The 21533-nt window shown below is 47.2% G+C and overlaps 1 protein-coding gene across 1 annotated transcript in view; it reads left to right on the top strand.

Moving 5' to 3' along the window:
• The window catches only part of LOC146772770 (uncharacterized), a 247132-nt gene that overhangs the window by 106933 nt on the left and 118666 nt on the right, over positions 1–21533 (top strand). Inside the window, 2 exon segments of the mRNA XM_085637032.1 lie at positions 17383–17564; positions 17665–17740. Of these exon segments, the coding sequence (XP_085493158.1) occupies positions 17383–17564; positions 17665–17740 (258 nt within the window).

The raw sequence follows: 21533 nt of genomic DNA, 5'->3' as shown, positions 1-21533 counted from the left end.
CCCCTTATGTTGGTGGAGTCACATGGCCTGTGACGCCTCTGCCGGATGGGTGTGGTGTGTGTGCAAACCTGCCCTCAGGGAGTGGCTGTGACATGCTGACAACTAGACCGGTGACCTGCACACCACCAGCGAGTACGCTTGCGACGGCTGGCAATGAGGGCCCCCCCCTCGTAGCGTAAGAGGAGTGGTCTGGCCTGCCGTACGCCGGACCAATGCAGGGCTTGCAACAATGACACGTGGGATCTGGGCGTGGTTCAGTCCATGTCCGGACATGGAAGTGACTGATGCGTGTGTCCCTGTTGTAGTGTTCACGGGACCCGGTACACAATATGCTATGTAGCACCCTCTGAATGGCATCCCACAGGATGAGCTTCATTGACGCAATGGACATCACTGTACCTACATTCACCCACACATTCATACATGGATGATGAACAACAGGACACAGCAGTCCGTCAGTGCATGTTTATTGCATATCCAGTGCAGTCCTGCAGCTGGAGCGGTACAGGGCAATGCCGAGCACACTATACTAAATGGGCCCATGGAGGGCCAGACAGAGTCCATCCGGGGATGACAAGTCCTACAGAAGAGGTAAGGTACAGTCCGTAGTGTGGTCGCCGTGTCATTGGTCATCAAACAGGATATGGCAGTCCATGTCGCTGTCCAAGGTGAGTGCATCGAAGTGTATTGGGGGTCAGTGGTAGGTCATGGGGCCATGTGAGGCACCAGGCAGGAACAGGCCAGGTGGCAGAAATGAATGCCAGTGCCTCCTGATCACAAACCCATCCATGTCCTCGTCCCCGGATGTGTGCTCTGCCCCACCTAAGGGTGTTGCAGTACAGCCTGGGGCACTGTGTGCCACTGACACATCCGGGGCCGGAGAAGGGTTGTCGGCCACAATGTGTGGCAGTGACACATCAGGTGCCGGAGTGGATACTCCTGCCACACTGTGGGGCACTGACACACCAGGGGGCGGAGATGTGGATGGTGTAGGGTCAGCAGCATTCATCAGCGCCACACCTTGTGGCAGCAATACTATAATGATGGTCTGCAGGGCATGGTAGATTCCAGCCAAATTTCGCTGATGTACAGCGGTGGCTGCCATCCTTTCCGCCTCAATCCACACCATGTCCACCATGAGCCTCCGCATATGTGCCAGCTCACAGCTGCTATTGCTGGAGCCCCTCTGAGCGGACAGGTGTTCTTCTCTCCACGTTAGGACTCCAGCGATGTCAGTCAGGGCTTGTTGGAGGCCATGGAGCGGGCCTAGACACCCATGTATGGCGTCCAGTTTTATAGCCATGAGGTCGAACCCCACCCGCACCTGCTCAGCCGTCTCCCTCTGGGCCCTCCAGCACACGGTGTTGGAAGTTCATGTGTTGTTCCTGTGGGTCTTGGGAGACTGGCGGGCCGTGGGTGCCTCCTGCTGGGTGGTTTGGGTGGTGTGTTGGGTCTCCTCGATGCAGCTGGTCAGCCCTGATCCTGGAGGTGAGTCACGGATGAGGTCAATGATGTCTAGGAGGGCTTGGGTGTCGATGCTGGGGTTGTCCTCCTCGTCATCAGTGAAGAGTAACTGGGACTGCTCTGCAGGGGGTGTTGACGGTGACCATGTATGTAGCCGCATGGTACATGTTGACATTCAGACAGCATGGCATTGTACATTGTGACAATCTGTGGATCTGGGCGAAGACCCGGAGTCATTGAGGGTATGCACTGTGCTGTGCTTGATTGTGCATGTTTGCCATCATGGGCATCTCCACCCATCCCCCCAGTACCTGGTGGTCACTCACCCTGTTGTGGTTTTGTCCTGTCGAGCAGTGTCCGGTCCCCGACTCCGGCCACAGTATCCACACTGATGACTGTCGACACCAGCTCCTCCATGTCATATAGCTCGAGCTGTGGCGCTGGGCCCCCACCTCCAGTCTGCATTGCTGCCTTCTGGTTGGCTGCAAGTTTCTCCTTGGTCTTCCGCTTGATGTCATTCCATCGCCTCTTGACCTCGTCCATTGTCCTCTTGTGCTCTCCGACAGCATTCACCTTGTCCACGATGTCCCGCCATATTCCTGTTTTGGTGTCCAATGACAAGTTGGAGGTGACAAACAGTTGTTGATGGTGTTCCATCACCTTCGTGACTATGATCCAGTTCGCCTGCGGACTGAACTTCGTCTTCCTCTTCTTGTCCTTGCCCTTCCCTGTCCCCGAGGTCCCGGGCTGGTCGTCCGTGGTGCTTGTGGGGTTGCGCTCATCCTCTGTGCCTGCTCCGGCTGCCTCCATGGTGCTTGGGTGTTGGTCCGTTTGTGTTTGGGTGTTTTTTTCTACTTTTATGGAGATTTTTCCCGCCGGCCAGGTGTGTGTTGCAGGCCAGGTGCTGCTTAACGCTGATTTCCTCATCGCGCTTTGGCCCAACGCAGGTTTTTTGGTGTTGTGGTTTGTTTTTTAATCTCCATCGAGGTGGTTGTGTCGCGGACAGTGTTAGCGATTTTGGCAGACTATCGCATGGCACCGCCTTGTGAATTCCACGTTGACACGGGGTTATTTTCCCGAGATGGGCTGCGATGTTGACAGTTGCGTTAAGCTACTCTTGCGGTAGTTATCACACGTTCTTGTGAATATACCCCTTAGTGTTTGTTTTTGACTTATTCAAAGTCTTCCTTTCCTTGTCAACCTTCATCTTGTTCTCTCAACTCACATTCTCTTTGTCTTTCTTTATAGAGACAGAACGTTTCTGTGTTAAATTAATGCTACCTCCCTATCACTGCATTTCCTTTACTCACCTCATTGTGTGCACTTTCCTTCCTCAGTTTAAATGTCCTTTTATTACTGGGTTTTACTTTTTGCACATAACTTCTCTTGAGGTTGTTAGTGCATTTCACCAAGAGGTCCTTAAGTAACAATTATGTAAGATAACCAAATTCAGATGTGTGAGCCAAGCTCTTCAAGCTCGCTACATAGCTTGGCACCTGCTTGGTCTTTCCCTGGACCCTTGCAGAAAAATGTGTGTCTTTGAAATGCAACATTGATTTTGGCACAATAGTGTTTCTGACATTTTAACCAACAGCTTGTAAACGTCTGTGGGTTCCCCATCACCATTCCCAATCAGTAGTTTTTCAAAATCTTGCATATGTTTTTCGCTTCTATACCCAAGTTGTGCAGATTAATCCCCCTGTATGAGTCAGACTTTCTTCTTCTTTCTCAGGATAGAAGAGGTTCTCCTGCCTCTGATAAGAAGAGGGGAGGTTCTAAGCATTCAAAACTTGACTGTTACCCTTGACAGGGTCCTGCGCTATTGGAGTGGATTGTCCCTCAATCCTATGGGGCGTAACGCACTTTTTAAAATGATGTGTCTCCCCCGCTATTAGTACATCCTAGTGAATTTGCCATATACTGTATTCACATCGTGGGTGGTTCCGATTCTTGACCTCTAGACTCACAACCGTTAAATGGGCTTGGAAACGCCAAAGAGGGGCATTCAACTTGGCATGGAATCTCACTTTTCAGGGGCTTTAGGGTGTGAGACATTTATGTGTACTACCTGGTGGCACAGTTGGAGCCCCCGTCAATGAGTGGTCTACAGGCAGCTGGTATACCCTGCATACCATTTGGAATTTCACGCAGTGGGCTTTGAGGGACTCCTTGACCTGCTGTATGGGAGCCGCCTGCCCCTGGAAACGCATTCATGCACTCAAGTGGTGGTTTGCTGGAGAGAGGCGCTGCACCTTATTCGGTTGGACGGCCGATTGACAAGATTTAACCCCCTCTGGCAGGGCACTTGGCTTCAGCAGCTTTCAAACCTTGAGGGCTGTAACCAATGGGACTGGATAGGAATCACGCATCTAGGAGATGCCCAAAAAGGGATAATTTAATGTCCTTTCAAGACTTAAAAGAGCAGTACTCCTTGTCTAACACACAGTTTTTCTGCTCTCTTCAGTTATGGCATGCCATATGGACACACCTTTCCTCAGATACCCAGCTCCCAGAATATAATTCCCTTGAGTCCAAATGGGTTATGGGACACCTAGGGAATGGAGTAATATTCCAGATGTATTGCTCCCTGATTATCCATGCCACTGAAGGCTTTGATTCCCTTTGGCAAAAGTGGGTGATTTGGGTGGGTGAACTGAATCATGATATTTGGTGGGAAGCATGTTTGGCCCCTAGAGAGCAGGCAATATCTTCATGTCTGCATTTGTTTCAAAGTAATTACCTGCATGCAACCTATCTTTTGCTGCATCGCATACATCGGTGGTTGTTTTCTGCCCAGACTCAATGCGTGTGCTGCCCTCTCCCTGCCGCCGACTTTTATCATATGACATGGGACTGCCTGGTATTATTTTTCTTCTGGGATGGGCTGGGGCGGGAGATCTCGACGGTTCTGGGGATCCCGATCCCTTTGAACCCACTATACTGTGCTTCTGGGAATTGTACAGGAATTGGGGGGGGGGGATGGGGGTCCCAGGCTGTGTAAGGATTTTTGTGGAGGTGGTCTGTCTGGTGGCCAAGAGGGACATTGTCTGCCTTTGGAAGCAACCTACACCACCCTCGCTCCAGCTGTGGCAAAAATGCAGTGATTGGTGTGCACAACAGGAAAAACTGATTTATGACGCACATGGTTGTCCACATAAGCACAATAAAGTGTGTGGCCTTTCATCCTGAAGTGACTGATTTCTGCCTAAACTATATGGAGTATTGTTGTGATTCAGAAATGACAACAATAAAAAAAGAGATTGAGGGTCTTAGGGAACGTTTAAAGACCAGCATACGGATATATTCCCCAAACACAACAGAAATATCCATGGGTCTATAAGCCTGAAAAAAAGGCTTCTCAGGCTACTGGCACAAGAAAAAGACCTAATGGTGTAATCAGTGAAAGTCCTCTTTAAAGAGGACGGAATCCCATCACTCACCATGGTGACATGCTTCATCATTTGGGATCTCCTCTTAGTTGCAACCTAGTGCAACTAAGGGCTACAACCCCCTGTCTGAGAGGGAGGAGCTCAGAGATATTTTTATAATGGATAGCTAGGATTTGCTACAATCCAACAGATGTGAAGAGTAGAGATTTCTGAGAGTGGTGGGCGCAGTGCAAACAATTTGAATATTGATGTGCTCGCTAAAATTGGTTGTCAATAGAGAAACAAACTTTATTCATAGTCTATTGGTCACCAAATTAAAAACAGTGCAAATGCAGTTTTGAAATAATAACTGCATAAGTCCAAAATCAAGGTCTACATGTTTCAGTCATTTTGGATTGAATGTAATCTTGGCCTTCCTCAGGACCTATATAATTATGCTACTGCGTGTGTAGATAGAATGAGGCCCCTCTCTTTCCGTCGGTACCCCAGGCCACGACTGAGCCGTTTACAATGGTGGGCGGTCCCATTTCCTGATACGGTGGCGAGCGGACAGGTCAGGTGTGGCTTCTAGTTTCACACACTGCATCTATGTTGGATACAAATCCACCTCTTCGCGGGCCCAGAGTATGTCAGTAGAGATGTAGATCGATAGACCTAGCTTTGCTCTCCCAGAGCTTTATTCTTTTATGGCGTGTTATGGTATTCCTGGTATTCCTTGCAGCCCATGATGAATGCATTTGTAGGCTGCCAAGTTTCCTGTAAAAGAAAGACCTCATGTTCTTGGAGGAATTTTGTGAAGTCATCCTTGTCCACCTTGGTACTTGAGCAATTCCAAGAACAGGACAGGGTTGGAAAAGAAGTGTTTAGGAACATTAGTCACACCAGTAGGGTGGGTTAGCCTGATACAGCTCCTCTGTAGAGACTTTTTCCATGTTGGATTTCGAGACAATTATGATTTCTGGGGCAAGAATATGCCACACTTTGGAGGAAGTGGTCATACACCTGGGTGGCACCCTAAATTCCATTGATCATGGGTGCTCCCTTCTTGACTCCCAAGAAACTGTGAATAAATACAGCAGCGGCCAGTGCAGGTACAGCTCAACAGCATTTTGTTGCTATTGCTAAACCTTGTAAAGGTTACCCTACAAAAAAAGCTGGCATAGCTAGATGCATTGTTAAATGTATCCAAAAATTCTATCTGAGGGTTCTACCCCCTAGGCCACATGCTACTGGGAAGTGAATATTCCAATAGCTCCTGGTGGCCCTTTCCCCCACCCTGAAGGAGCACGCTCAAAACATCGGCATCATCCTAGACTCATCGCTCACAATAAACCACCAGATCCCCGCCGTATCCTTGACCTGCTTCAACACCCTCCGTAAGCTCTGAAAGACTTTCAGATGGATCCCACCCAAATCCAGAAAAACCGTCACGCATGCACTCATCAGCAGCAGACTGGACTATGGCAACATTCTCTGTGCCGGAAGCAATAAGAAACTCCTTCCCAAATTCCAGACTGTCCAGAACACCGCAGCCAGACTAATCCTCGTCATCCGCCGTTGCAGTCACATCACCCAACAGCAGCGCGATCTCCACTGGATTACAGTCGAAAGAAGAAGAATCTTCAACCTCCTCACCCACGCATACAAGGCCCTTCACAACACAGGACCCGCATACCTGAACATGCACCCAAAAGATACCTGCGATCAGCCTAGCTCTCTCTGCCCACTGTCCCTCATATCAACAAGACTAGAATGGGAGGAAAGTCCTTCGCCTACCTCACAGCCAAAGCCTAGAACACCCTACCCTTCCACCTCTGGAAATCTCCCACATTGCCCCAGTTCAGGAAGGACCTCTAGACCTAGCTCTTCGGATGACCTCAGCACATTATGGAGCCCCCCTCCCCAGTGCCTTGAGACCCCCACAGGTGAGTAGTTGCACTTTACCAATCCATGATTGATTGATTGAATAGCTGATATTTCAAAGCAGTTACATGGTCAATTGTGCACACATTTACCAAACCTTATTGTGTAGCTAGCTCACCTGTCAATAGACTAGGGTTGACCAAATAGTACTAAGAACTCGGTATCAGACATATATAATATCCACTGAGAAGCCACTGCTTTAGGGAGTACTGCTTTACAGCATGTGCCTAGAATGTATATCTATGGCCACACATGCTGCGAACAGAGTATGTTACTTACCCAGTAAGCATCTGTTTGTAACTGTTAGTGCTGTAGATTCAAATGCACCCACCCTCCTGCCCAGAGTCAGTGTCTAACAAATTTTTAACTATTAGCCACTCTATACTTGCATTCACTACTCTACAGAAAGCAATGTAAGGGAGTAATCACAGGAGACCCTGTGACTCGAAGAAACGTTTTGAGCAAAAACAACTTGCAAAGTCTGAGCCCAACATTAGATGGCAGGAGTATGTAGAACATGTGAATTCTACAGCACTACAAACTACAAAGAGATGATTAAAGGTTGAGTAACATTTTCCTTAATCCCCCCCCCTTACAAAAATGCACCGGAATTCACTTGTAGCAGCAGGGTTGCTCCACTTTAACTCGTATCAAAACAATGGTATATTTTGTTTCCATTATCATAGTTCTTCTTCTACCCTTTCTATTTTTTTCATCAAGGGCACATACTCACAGGTTTACTACATTTGTGAGGTGCTGGCTTCCCTTCTTGCAGTAATTTACATTTTATTGTAGTCAAAATGGCCTCTGAAGTGAAGCATACATGATCACATGTGAATTCAGCACAAGCAAAATGCGAGGTTATCTTAAGGTCCACCTTGACCACAGGAACTTTGCAGTTGCTTCATGGACTTCCCACTATCTGCTTTTCCCCACCTTTGTGAGCTCCATCATGTAAAAAGGCACAGAGAAGATTTCATTAGCAGCTGGTGAGGCAAAATCACAAAGTTGCAGCCAAACCTACAACCTCACAGCAACTACCTTGAAGTCAAGTACTCCAATTCTGCCCCATATACTGTGGCATACTAACACGCCTTTAACAAAGAAGTGAATGAGAGAGCACAACAGCCATCATCCCAAAGGTGTAGGGGTGTTCACATCTACTCAGAGAACTGACAGTCGCTTGACTTCCATCTCAGGTGTTATGGGCTTTGTTTATCGAATACCATCCGGATGTTTTACCAGGACCTTGCCGTGAAGAAGTCAGTGGCTGGCAGTTCCTCGGCCAACATCTGGCCTTAAATGTGGCAGCTTTGGCTCTGTGAATATTCCCTTCCCGCTGCTCCTGACCACATCAAAAGGAAATTTTACAACAATAAAGGGAGAAACTGTTCACGTTTAGCTCTGATTTCCTACCACTTGCATCTAAGTTGGTTCTCCGCTTGCCTCGTGATGCACCAGACCCAGCTGCAGTTATCTTAGTACCGGGAGAGGATCCAGATGCTAAAAGAGGACTGAGAGTCACTCTTGTTTCCGCGCTGAGTTGTGACCTGAAAAGGTGGTTGTCCAAGGATCTTTCTTTCTCCTCAACCACATTTATCCATACCATTTAAGTTTTCCACGTCAGTGGCAACCTTTACTTCCACGCAGAGAGGGACCTTCATATTACCATTCTGAAATCAAACCCACCTTTTAGTGTGTTTCTTCAAAAATCACAGAGCTAAAAAGTGCTAGCCTGTACTGAAAACCCCATTGTAATTTCACATCAATAAGCACATGATACTTGCACCCAATCCTTATTGATGGTTGTTCTGGAATCATGGAGGTAAATTCAGGAAAGACATGTGTGCACCTGAGAAAGGGGCACTTTGCCACGTTTTGTTTTGCTGTTCTGGTCTGAAAGCTGTCCTGAATTACGTTTCTTTACCTCCAGGTGCAGTTTGCATTGAGATCTTTTCCATTTGATTAATTGTAACAGCCATCATACACTGTTGGAAGCTTTAGTACAGTGAGATATGGCTTTTCCCACCAGTGCTTGTCGAACTGATCAATATTTTTGGGGGCATGGCAAGGCAACATGGTTGATTAGACGCTCCTCCATGCGCTCCTGCTGGAGTCTAAGTAATCCTGCCATATTCCTGTGTGATCCTTCTGTATATCTTTCTGGGTGGACAACCTGCTACATTGCCAACGCTACACATCAGCCACAGGTTTTCTGGCGTGTGCCTGAGCCGCCTTCTGGAGTGGAGTCGGGCAAAGTCCAGGAAGCTTGTGCCAGCACCATATTGCTCTTGGGATTAAGATGGTCTTGGCGTGCAAAACTGAGGTGAGACATATGGCCCCCAATCTGGAGACTGCAATTCTGTCCCGGATTGGATGTGGGGGAGAGACTGGAGTGACCCTGATGCCCAGCTGTGGGGCTGGAACTCAAGGCAGCTGCTTTTGGTGCTGTGACTCTCCTGGGCTGGTCACCCAAGCTGTGATGCCCTTAGAGGTGGGGAAGACTGCGGGTGGTGCTGCACATGAAACAGAGGGAGAGGAGGACTTGTCTACTTTTGCAGCACCTAAAAACCAGCAGCCACTTGTGCTAGGTCATAAGGTGAGCCAGGTAAGGGCCCTTAAGTCTCCCAAGGCTGCCACTCCACAACTCGTGGGTAGTGCAAAGTGATATGCCATGGTGTGGCTGGAGTGATGCCCACTGTGCGCTTGGGCTCCTACTGTGGACCCAAAAGAAGGGACATTGATTGCAAGTGGGAGGTCCACTGCATAAAGATGGGTAGACCTTCTATGCATCTCTTTAGCCCTGACATATGAGCCTCTGTGCTAACAGAGTTCCCGGGGTCCCACCGGATGCACAGGTGCACTTGCAGCAAGCTCCTGTAATATTGGCTGTACTAGCATTTGACCTGATGATGCTGTAGCAAGATAACGTGACCCTGTTTCCCCAATGGAGGAATGTCGGGCCGGCCCTGACTACAAGTTGAGAGGGACTGATAGCATTGCGAGGCCCCTGTCCTAGAGGAAAATATTGCTGGCTGGTACTTCAATTGCATACACAGGTTGTTTTGCGCGGCCCTGGGTTTGGACTGACCAGCCCTCACTGGGTTAACTGCAGTATTCCCTCTCTGAATTCCTTGTACCAGAAACCATGGGACTGCTCTGTGAAACTCTGTGTTGTGCTGGGGATGGGTCGCCCTCTCCTGGTGCTTGGGAAATACTGTAATGCCTCGGAGACCCCGGCTCTGTGTGGTGATACTGTGAGGCCGGCGGGTGGTGGGTTCCTGTGCGGTGTCTGTTGGAAGGGACTGCTCAGATACTTTAGTGGCACATCTGCGCTCCAAATTTCAGGTGGTGGTGCGGCCAGTTTTTACAATGTTGAGAGATAAAGGAACCAAATTACCCTAAATGAATAAAATATGCAAATACACACAGCCAGTGCTCCGTAGGGCCAAACACAAGCAGGATCCCAGACTGGTAGCATGGAACAACAGCATGGGACTACAGAGGCAGCACTGTCTCTGTCGGATTTATTGTCGCCAATTCAAAATTCTTGTGACAGCATGGTTCATAAGATTTACTCTGTCGCTATAGTTGTAAACCTGTTGTGAACTGACCTGAGCGTGTGGCCACTACGGAGCAGAATGTAAACACCTTGCCACAGGAGGTCCACATCCTCCGAGATTCTGTCCTCTATCTGCAGAAACAAACAGTCCGCTTGGAAGATTCTGTAGGGAGATCCCACAGGAACCATTTACGATTTGTGGTGTTCCAAGAGAGGGCAGAGGGTCAATTCACCAAACGTTTTCTGGAGAACTGGATCACTACAGTCCTGCTTCCTAAGAGACTCGCTAAATTTTTTGCAACTGAAAGACTGCACATGGCCCTTGCCCCACCACAGAGACCTGGAGCCCCACCCAGAGTGATTATTACCATCCTGTTTAATGTTCGTGACAGACGCTATCCTGCAGACAACGCGTTACGTGGTCCCTTTAATATTTGAGTGCCCCTCTATCTCTACCTATACTGATTACACATAAAGGGTAAAGGACAAGCAAGAACTTTCCAATCAGTCAAGAGACGACCAATAGTAGGGGAAGGCCCTGTTCTTCTTCACCGCAGGAGATGCTAGTGACTGACTAAACTGGATGACACGCTGATCTGCCCAGGATCTGTTCCAATCGGGCTAGTCCCGACCAGAAACACAAAGTCGGTCTGCACACAGCAGGTAACAACGCGGGTGCTGGAAGAGCCTGGAGGACGGAAAATTGTCAGATAGGATTCTGGTCTACCCCGATGTCATGCTGCGGGCCACTGAGGTGGTTCCTGACTTGGAGTGGACCTCCCAAGAACAGCAAGTGGACTAGGTCCTGGTTGGAGACAGATCAGGCCATAGCTGAGATCTAGCTGGCACTTGACCTACTGTAATCATGTGGTGTTCATTTGTCTGAGCCTTTGGCCAACATCAGCTGCCTGCTCCCATTTGGGGACCTCTTGTGAAGCACATGCTTGTGGGAAGAGGAGGGATGGGAGTGTTATTTCATATTATTTCACCTGTTTTTGTGAATTCTGAAGTTGTGGTGTGGGGCAGCGATTGCTGACTCCACACTTGTCTATGCCTGGACAGGGTGGGATAGCTACACTGCCCAAGCAGAGGGGGGAGTTAGAGCATTGTCTTGAGTCTCATGTTGGGGTACTGTTGGGGAAGTTAGCTCTGCTTTTGTGCAAATGGGCCCTGCAAGGTGGGCTTTTTCGGTTTAATTACCAGTGGTGTAACTGTCAAAATGTATGGAAGGAGAAGTGATGTGTACATGAAGTATATAAATATATAAATAATGACTTCTCCCATGACGAAACTGATTGCCTAGAATGTTAGGGGGATATCCCTCTTTGAGAAACACAGAAATGTGTTTGCCTATCTTAAATGCTACAAGGTGGCAATAGCATTCCTTCAGGAATTGCATGTGTGGGGGGATTGTATTCCTTGCCTGCGAAGGCGCTGGAGAGTGCAAATATGCACTACCGCATACTCCTGTTATGCACGGGGTGCTCATTTGGGTGGCCCTAGGGTTCCACTTCTGTTGCAAGAATGATGTTGTTCACCCTGAGGGATGTTATGTCACTCTACATGGTTCCCTTGGTGGCTGAGAGACTTTTTTTATTAATGTATAGGCCCCCCAATGATGATTGTCCAGAGCGTTTACCCGGTGTCCTAACAGCAGTGTCTCTCTACTGAGCTGTAGACTGTAATTGTGCCTTAAGTGAGACACTGGATTGGGAGCCTCCCAGGGTCCATGCTAAGCCTACCTCACCACAGCGCTTCGAGATATGATGCACGGCGTGCCATTGTGCGATATCAACTGGGAGAGGCACCCATCGCAACAACTGTATTCTTGTTATATATGGGTACAAATAGTCAACTGGACTATTGTTTCGTAGCTGCGGAACTGACACCTAGGGTTACAGATGTGACATATCTGGCCCGTTACCTGTCAGACCATTCTCCTGTCTTGGTGTGTTGTGTAGGTGAGCCTGGTCATCCGGCAATCCATTTGTGGCTCCTCCATGCGGAGGCATTATCGGACCCCCACGTTTGCGGCTACGGTCAAAGAAACGTTGCTACATTACTTCCCTGACAACTTTGCTCGGTGAGTTGCAGAGCCTACAGGCAGCGACTGCATATGTAGGGGGATAAAACAGGAGCAATGCTGGCCCAGTTTGTCCGCGGGTTTGTCCACGGGGGAGTCTCCTGAGTCCCCCATCCTGATGTTGTGCACTGACATAGGAGCTCTCGCCTCACAGAGGGCGATCAATGGGGTATTTTTTACCCATCTCAGTAATGCATATTCTGAACGGTTGTGTCCCTCCTTGGAGCCTTTGTGTAGATTTTTGGCATATGTCCCACTCCCAAGTCTTGATCCAGGAGATAGTAGGCCCTGGATGGTCAACTTTCTAAAGAAGAGATCCTAACCGCAGTTAGATGCCTTAAACCTGCAAAAGCAATGAGCTGCCAGGGGAGTTTTATCATAAATATCTGGATATTGTGGTTGACCACCTACTGGAGGTCTAGGAAGAGGCTTTATGGTCTGGTGTCTTGCCGGCCTACATGCGAGAGGCACTAGTTGTCATGATAATAAAGCTGGGTAGTGATCCAATGGGTACCTCTGTGTATAAGCCGATATCTCTCCTAACGAAAATTCTCAGCATTGTGCTGGCTACGCATCTTCTCCCTCAGTTGCCTACCCCGGTACTACCAGATCAATCTGGCTTTATTCAGAAGTGCAACACTCTCCACAATCCGAGAGGCTTGGCTCATGTATATCATGCTCCGTGGCTCCTGACTGATAGTTATGTCTTGACACTCCTTGACACGGAACAGGCATTTGATTCCCTGAATTGGACATTCCTGTGGTAGGTGCTCCAGACGATGGGTTTGGGCTCTGGGTTCTACTGTTGGATTCCCCTCCTCTACTTTGATCCATGAGCCAGGGTGCGCTCAGGTGGAGTGGTCTCTGAGCCCTTCTGGGTGAGCAGAGGTACTAGACAAGGATGCCCTCTTTTGCCGCTCCTGTTTGCCATCGCCATGGAGCCCTTGGAAGAGACTCTGCAGCGAGCGATGGGGAATATGGTGATCGATGGAGAATATCACTGGGAGAGACCAACCAAGTGGTCTTCCTCTGCACCGATGATGCCCTGTTGTATCTGCGGCAACCAGCCCACTCAGCACCTATTCTGTTCAACATCAAGCAGCCCTTTGGGGAGCTCTCTGGTCTATGTGTCAACCAGGATAAATCAAAATTATTTGCACTGGGGAGACTGGTATGGCTCTCGGTGGATGAGCTTCCTTGGGGTGAGATTTCCCTGGGTGACGATGCAAGCCCGATACCGCGAAGTCTGTCTGACTCATACAACCCCTACGTGCCTCAAGCTTAATGTTGGAAGAGTGATAGAGGCGTTGCACTCCTTGATTAGGTTTTGGAAGGAGCTGCCCCTGTTCCTGATCGGCAGGATTGCAATTGTGAAAATGATCATACTGTCACAACTCATCTATGCCCTACAGAGTACTCCATAAGCAATCCCTAGGCAATATTTTCACACCCTAGATAGTTTGATAGTGGGCCTAATCCGGGGAACCAAGTGCCAAATAATTGCTCTAGCCACCCTAAAAGGAATGTGAAGTGAGTGGGGACTGGAGATCCTGCATCTAGAACTTTATTATATGGCAGCCCAACTGCAGCGTGCAATTCATTGGCTGGACATGGACGACAAATGGAAGAAACGGCTTCTGCAGGAAGCACATGAAGGGATACCCTTGCTGATCCTCTTTAGGTCTGGCATGGGGGCTGCCTCCACCTTTCCTTATCTGACAGGTAGGAGGGAGTGGTCCGTAGCATTTTCCAGTGGGCCCCATACACTCTGGATGTGCCTCTGTCGACAGTGAAACCCTTCTTGCAAATTGCTAACTCTATGTTGGTGCAGAAATAAAAGGATGGAGGTTGCAAAACTATGGTAGATCTACATTCTGGACAGTGCTTGATTATGAGGGAGGAGGTAATTGAAACCTTTTCCCTGGGTATGTGTCAATGCCTCCACTATATGAAAATGTCAAGCACGGCCCAGGAGGTGGGGCCGTCCATTCCTGATGAACCAACCCGGTCCAATATCTTGATTACACTGCTTTAAACGGCTCAGGGCCATAGGCTGATTTCCCAAGAATACAGACTCCATGTGACAATCTGTGGTGCTTCCTGTCCAGGCCAAGTGGGAGGCTATCATGGGGTAGCCCTCATCAGCTAAAAATTGGGTGATGGTCCATGAGGGGGTACGGACAGTCACCTCCAATGCACACTTTAAACTCTTGTAATATAATATTTTACATCTGACTTATCTTACTCCACAATTATTGCATGGCATCTACAATATTTGACCAGCTGGCTGCGCATGAAGTGGGGCTCAGATGGCAGATTTTCTGCATATGGTGTGGCCATGCTCACCCTTGTCCTCCTACGTGGAAGACATATTGTACAACATGGATACAGCTTCCGGTGGGACGTGTCAATGGAGATCCACCAAGTGTTGTTGCAACTGATTCCCTCTCCTGCCCAAAATAAATTAAGCAGGATGTTTGCCCTCCTTGGGTTGGTGCGGGCAAAATGACTCAGTCTGACACACCCCAAATACGTGGCATCGATGAAAGATATTTGTCAACGGGTGATCGCGGAGGAGGTGTAGATGAGAAATGTTTGTAAAGATGATAAACTTGAAGATGTTATATGAGACTGGATGGCTATCTTGGCTGCCCTGAGGGAGCATGGGGGAGTGACTGCCGCTAGGGACGGGTGACACATGACATTGCTTACACCCTAGGAATTTTGAAAGGGAGGAGATGTCACACTGGATACTAGTTGGATGCTCTACAAACATGTATGGGCTATCCACCTTGATTCCTTATCATGTTATCAGTAGAGGCATCACACAAAAGCAGACAGGGGGTAGTTGGGATGAGTTTCATGTGTTATGTATTGGCTTTAGGGGATTACAGGACACATGAATTGCCCTTCTTTGTAGTATCATTGCCTTGCATGAATGACAGTCTTTGATGTTTCTTCTGCACTACGGATTGTATTATATGGATATTTTCTACAAAGGCATTGTTCTTTCCTTTTGCCTCCCCCGAATGGGTCTGACTTATGCCACATTGTATGTATTTATGTTCCAGGTGTTTTTACACATGTTTAAAGAAACTGAGTAAGGCAACAGGACATGATACTTAAAGTAAGATCCTATGTGATGCCTTGTCCATATGCTCTCCATATAAACCAATCTATTTTTATTTAATAAAAAGGGCATTAATATTTTGTAAATGAGCCATGAATTTCAGAAGATTTTATTGTTTCCCAAGTAGCCCAATTATGTCTTCTCAATCTTGCTTGTAGGATACCCTATCCCAGCTGAATGTCAAAGATCATTTAGAGTTTGATGGGCAAAGTCCATCAGTATGGCGGAGCACTTTACTCTGACCATACTGAGGGTTCACTGCCTGCCAAATTTAGAGTTGTCCTCTAGCCCTGTGCACAGTTCCACACATTAGCAGAAACCACTGTCATAGCAGTTCCTGTATTAAAGGTTTGACTGACAATACCGTCCAAATTATTGTACCATCTGTCCAACTTTTAAAATATTTCTGGGTTTTTTTCAAAAAGAAAATCCCACGGTAAAGTTTTGTTTTTGAAAAAACTAAAACTAATGCCCCAACACTAAGGGAATTTTTTCCCATTGTACGGGTGCTAATTAAATGTTTGTTGCTGTCCCTTGGGGCGAGCAGTCAGAGAAGTATGTCAGCAATGGAGATGAAGAAGCCTCTGTCGTTGACATGCTTAAGGTCCACTCGTTGGTATATCAGGTGGCGGACCTTCAGTTTGGTGTAGAGGGTACTTCATCGCCTTTGTGACTTCTCAGCCAAACTCTAACTCAGCCCCATACTGGTAAGTAACATGAACTTGAGCAGCTAATGCTCAAAGTTCATAAGTCCTTTCCAGTCTTAGTGCAGCTTGTGAAAATACATATTTGGTTCACTTTAGCTAATTTTTTTAATGTATTCCTGAAATTCCAGTTGAAATAAACCTAAAGATGTCTTGCCACCAGCTTTAATGTTTTAGTATCCAAAATGGAGTGTAACAACTAACTTCTAGCCAAGTGAGAGGGTGATTGCAAGGATCACCATCTGGATCTGTGAGCTGTATGCCCTACACACCTTAAATAAAATCTTAAGTGGCTTAATGTTTTTTTTAAACGTTTTAGGAGGAGTCCATCAGGATCAAAATGTAAGCAAATTTGAAGTCTCGTCCACCTTAAGAATACTCAGCAAGGAACATGTGCTAGCTTAGTCTTATCCATTCTTGCTGAGAACAGTCTACATACATAGAATATCTATTCAAGCTTACCTTGTAGACCCCCAGGACTATTATACATGTTTTTCACAGGATGGCTTTGTGGATCATTGGTTAGAGTCTTGTACTCAGTTTTCTGAAGGGGAATGGAGTGTGAAATAGCTCCTAAAGTTATGACGGCCATAAAATATTACAGAGAGCCGACACTTTTACATCTTAGTGAAATGTAAAGAGCAGTCATGGGCTGGCCGAAAGGGTAAAAAACTAGGCTGGTATTTTAGATCGTTTGAAGGCTAAAGAGTAGTGATGTAGCTTGGTGAGAACATCTTACTGACTCTTATTTAACTATTGTAGTCTGCTCTTGGTGTGCATTACGTTAATTTTGACATGGTTATGTCTAGGCCTGAGAATTTACACACAGCCCTGTATCAAGGCACAGAACACAGTTGAGCTATACAATTCCCACATTGCACTGTATTCACAAGTTTTTCAGAATGAAGTTAATGTGTATGTTTGTAGCTGCCTGCCTAGAAAACCAAAGCATGCATGGTGTTAAATGTGTGTTGAATGTAATCTCTGATTCTTTCTTGGTTGTTTCTCTGTTATGGTCCTGAGAAGTCCTTGATGGAACTTGTTTGTTTCCTGACTTCAGTGCTTCTGCCAAACCTAATGCTTTTAAGTGCTGGAAAACACCCAAGATGTCCTGCTTTGTCCTGCAGGTGGCAGCTCAGAGGAGGACAAACTGGTCCAATGTAGGGACCGATGTCATGAGATTTTGATGTTCGTGAAAGATAGAGTGAAGAGAGTCAAGAATCGGCGCCACAATAAGATGTATCAGGCGCAGCTTGACACCACTGACCTAAAAAAGAAAAAAAATTACCCCGTGACCGCACAGTTTCAGGTAAACATTTTTTATCTTCTTTGGGCACTTGACGGATTTTGTAGCTTATTTTTCAATATCAGTGCATAAAATTGATTAATGTCCATTTTTTCTACAATAGAACCTCAATTTAACCGCGAGGCGATTGATCCATGAGGGACCCCTAAAATGGAAGATAACAAAGGACAAAACTGTTGGTATGCACACTTCCCAACTAGCAGACCACTGTAATTTACCATCTGCCTTAGGCCCCATTTCCAAAGAAAAAGTTATTTTTGTTTGAATATAACTTGGGTGCTGTTTGACGAATATTCATGAAACGTTTAAAAAAACATGTTTTTCCACCTCAGCTCCTTTCTGGAAAATTATAGGGTGACCCATCAAGTCAGGCCGAGAAAAGGGCGGGAGCTCCCAAAATAAGTTTTCCCCATTCATTTTTCCATAGGAAAATTAGAAACAGCTGCAGTCAAAACGACTATACGTAATGGCCCGAAATTTGGCAGAAACCTAATTCGTGGTCCAGAAGGTGTGCTTTTTGTGAGTTGGTGTAAATCTGTTCCGTAGTTTGAAAAATTAAGGTTAAAAAACATTGTATATTTCATTCTGCTCAGGATCTGCACACATAACAGATCTTTAGATAGGATCTGATTGGCTGCCACCACATCTACAAAGATGGGGTGACCGTCAATTTAGGATTCAGGGACTCAGTCCTACATCCTACAAAAAAAGTGGGAAAAAAGTGCGGGGCAAAACAGCATCACTGCAACACCTGAATGACAGGAATAATAAGAACACTGCGGATGCTTTAGGTCATGAGTTATAGTTGCTGGAGAATTTCATTGGCTTTGTTTTTTAAAACAGTATGTGCAAACTAGGGCTGGATGGAGTTTGCAGAGTTTCACTCTGCAGAATTCTGCAAAGTTGCAGAGAAACTCCGCTAAATTCCACAGAGTTCTGGGATGGATGAACTGCTCAGCCAACCCTTGTCTGCCACACCACATCAAAATGTACAGACTGGTGCCCCCTGCAAAAATCACATTTTAAGTATGTGGGGCCAGGGGGCACAAGGGGACCAGGAGAAAGTGCAGGTCCTGTACCTTTCTCACCTGCGCATCACCAATACCAAGCTACAGGTACTCGTAGCTGCCACCGCTGCCACTGATCTCCTCTGCCAGTGCCAACATTTCCTTGTGGTTCACTGGCTTCTCTGGAGCTGTGGGAGAAATGAGAGCCGGTTTCACAGTCTGGGCTGCCCCTCCCTCACTGGCCCAGTATGGTACATACCGGTCATACTGTGCACAGTGCGGCAGGCTCAGCGCCAGGCCATTGCTGCTGCTAGAAGGGCTCAGCGTAGCAGTCAGCATCAAGCCACAGTGCGGAGCACAGGTGGCAGATCCCGCAGACCCAGGCTTTTTTGGTGGTTACGTTTCTTTAACCATGTTTTGTTTTGTGAATTTCCAATTTTATTTTAATGTAGAGTAACCTATTATTACAATCCCGTACTATGACATCACTTTAACCCTTGGTTTTTTCAGTGAAAAAAGTAATAATATATAAATATACATTTATTTGTGTGTGTGCGCAAATGTAGTGTCAGTAGACTTACATGCTCAGCGTACACCTACCTTCTAGTGTTGGGGTTTGACTGTTTTTCTTCAAAGAAGTTTTTGGAGTCACACAGTTTCTGCAACATGTGTTCTGGTAGTGAACGCATATGGGCACTGAACCATTATATATTATTTTTTACACCATCATGTTCACTCATTTTATTGACGTTCCCAGGACCCGTCTCGTGCCGTCCCATTGCAGAGACAGCTGCTTCAGAGTAGAGGCCCATCCTCGAAGTTTCAAAGGAAGCATGTTGAAAGGGAACGTCGGATCATTATTCACTCCTGCACAGGCAAGATCTCTGCCACTGGGAAGACTTTATACAATAAGTGAAGACTCTGCTTTAAGAATACCCCAAGCCCAGACACTTCTCTCCAAAAGGTGCCTCCTAAGAGGACTAAGGGCACTTCCCTTACCCCTCCTCCTTCTCCAACTCCTTCATCACCTCCACTTCTACCACTGACTTCATCACCTTCACCTGACCAGCCTCACCTCTTATGACTTCTTCTCAGTGGTCACTTGAGTCCTATTCAGACACAGGTAGCCCTACTCCTGACTCTCCAGTAGAGGACTTTGGTGTGCCACTCTACCCTAACCCTATGGACGTTGCTTGGGAGGACTACGACGTGGACCCACTGGTGGATCCTGACCATGACAGTGTCCCTGTTGCCAATGTGGTTGGCCTCCTGACTTACTATGACAGAGCCCAATGGGAAGAGGTTGTGGCCTTACTCCAACATCTCCCTGACCAGTACTGGAATAGGGGAGCAGAGACTGTTGAGGATGGGAAGGCCATATCCAACGCTACCATTTGTTGTGTGTTAGATTCGGCTGATAAAGCTGACAGTGAGCTGAACACCTCAGTGATCCTCCATCGCCACTCTTGGATGCATGTCTCAGGTTTCAAAAGTAGGAAGTTTAACAACATCTCGTTAAGCTGCCCTTCACCGGAGAATACCTTTTCGGTCCCCAGGTTGGTGAGATGTTGGAAAAGATGAAGAAGGACACTGGCCTTGCTAAGGCCATGGGTGCCCTTCAGGTTCCTTCAGCTGAAGCTCCTTTCTGCAACAGACAATGATTAGGTCCAAGGCAACTTCTACTGATTCCACACTGTCACATCAACACCAGCAGCAGGCTAACTGCAAACAGGGAGTTAGAGGTTATGCAAGGGCATCTTCGGGAGTAACAACTCAAAAGGTTGAGGCAGAGCTCCTTCCGCCAGGAGAGCCTCTATCTTCAGGCATTGACTTGCATGAATATCCCCCTTCCCACTCCCAATCCCACTACACCTGTTGGGAGGAAGCTTTAGGGATGTCTACCCCTTTGGAGACCACAGAACAGTGAGTTCTATCCATCATTAAGTACTGCTACTGCCCTGAGCTCATGTCAACCCTACCAAACATCCCTCCTCGCACACATACACCATCAATCCAGCACACTTTGCTCTACTCAAACGGACCATAGAGTCAATGCCCCTCAACATCGAGCAAGGGTTTTTAAACCCTGTACTTTCTCATACCCCACAACGACAACTTCCTCAGGCGTCTTTGAGCTTAGGCCTCTCAGCAGATACATCCTCTCAGAACATTTCCATATGATCATCCTATAGTATGTAATCCCCCTGCTTTAGCCAGGGCACTTTATGGCCCACTAGACCTAAAGGGTGCCTACTTTCACCCCCATCCCTCCGGCCCATCAATGCTACCTCAGCTTCATGGTAAGTGGTTAGAGCTACTAGTTCAAAGTGGTGCCCTTTGGAGTCACCACAGCCCCAAGAGTCTTCACGAAATGTCTTTCTGTGGTAGCTGCTCATCTCAGAAGGGAGTGGACTCACTTTTTCCTCTTCTTTGATGACTGGTTGATCAAGACTGTAAGCCAATAAGACTGCTGAGTCAGCACCCAAGGTTCAATCTTCCTGCTTCACCAAGTAGGTTTTACAGTCTATGCCACCAAGTCCCACCTACAACCACTTCAGGTCTAATACTTTCTTTGGTCAATCCTCAATGCAGTCTCGGTTAAAGCCCACTGAAGCGAGCAAAGGGTAGCTGTATTCCAACAGCTACTGCCTCTTGTTCAGCCACTCTGTCCTTTCACAGTGCAAATATTGATGCCTCCTGGCACAACGGCTAGAATCCGAGGGTCAATGAGAGGATCTAGTGTTGATAAGGGCCTGCACCCATTTATCTCTGCAGTGGTGTAACAACAACAATCTTTTGTGTGGCAGGCCCTTCGCAGACCAGGTACCACAGTTGACCATTACCACAGCCTCATCTCTCGACAGTTCGTAAGCACATTTGAACAACATGACAATCTATAATCTGTGCCTACCTCATCATGCTCTTCATATAAAACATCTTGAACTTTTCTCCATACATCTAGCCC

The sequence above is a fragment of the Triturus cristatus genome, chromosome 12, assembly GCF_964204655.1.
Source record: "Triturus cristatus chromosome 12, aTriCri1.1, whole genome shotgun sequence".
NCBI classification, from domain to species: domain Eukaryota; kingdom Metazoa; phylum Chordata; class Amphibia; order Caudata; family Salamandridae; genus Triturus; species Triturus cristatus.
Note: the sequence above shows the minus strand (reverse complement) of the source record. Positions and strands in the feature narration are given on the sequence as shown.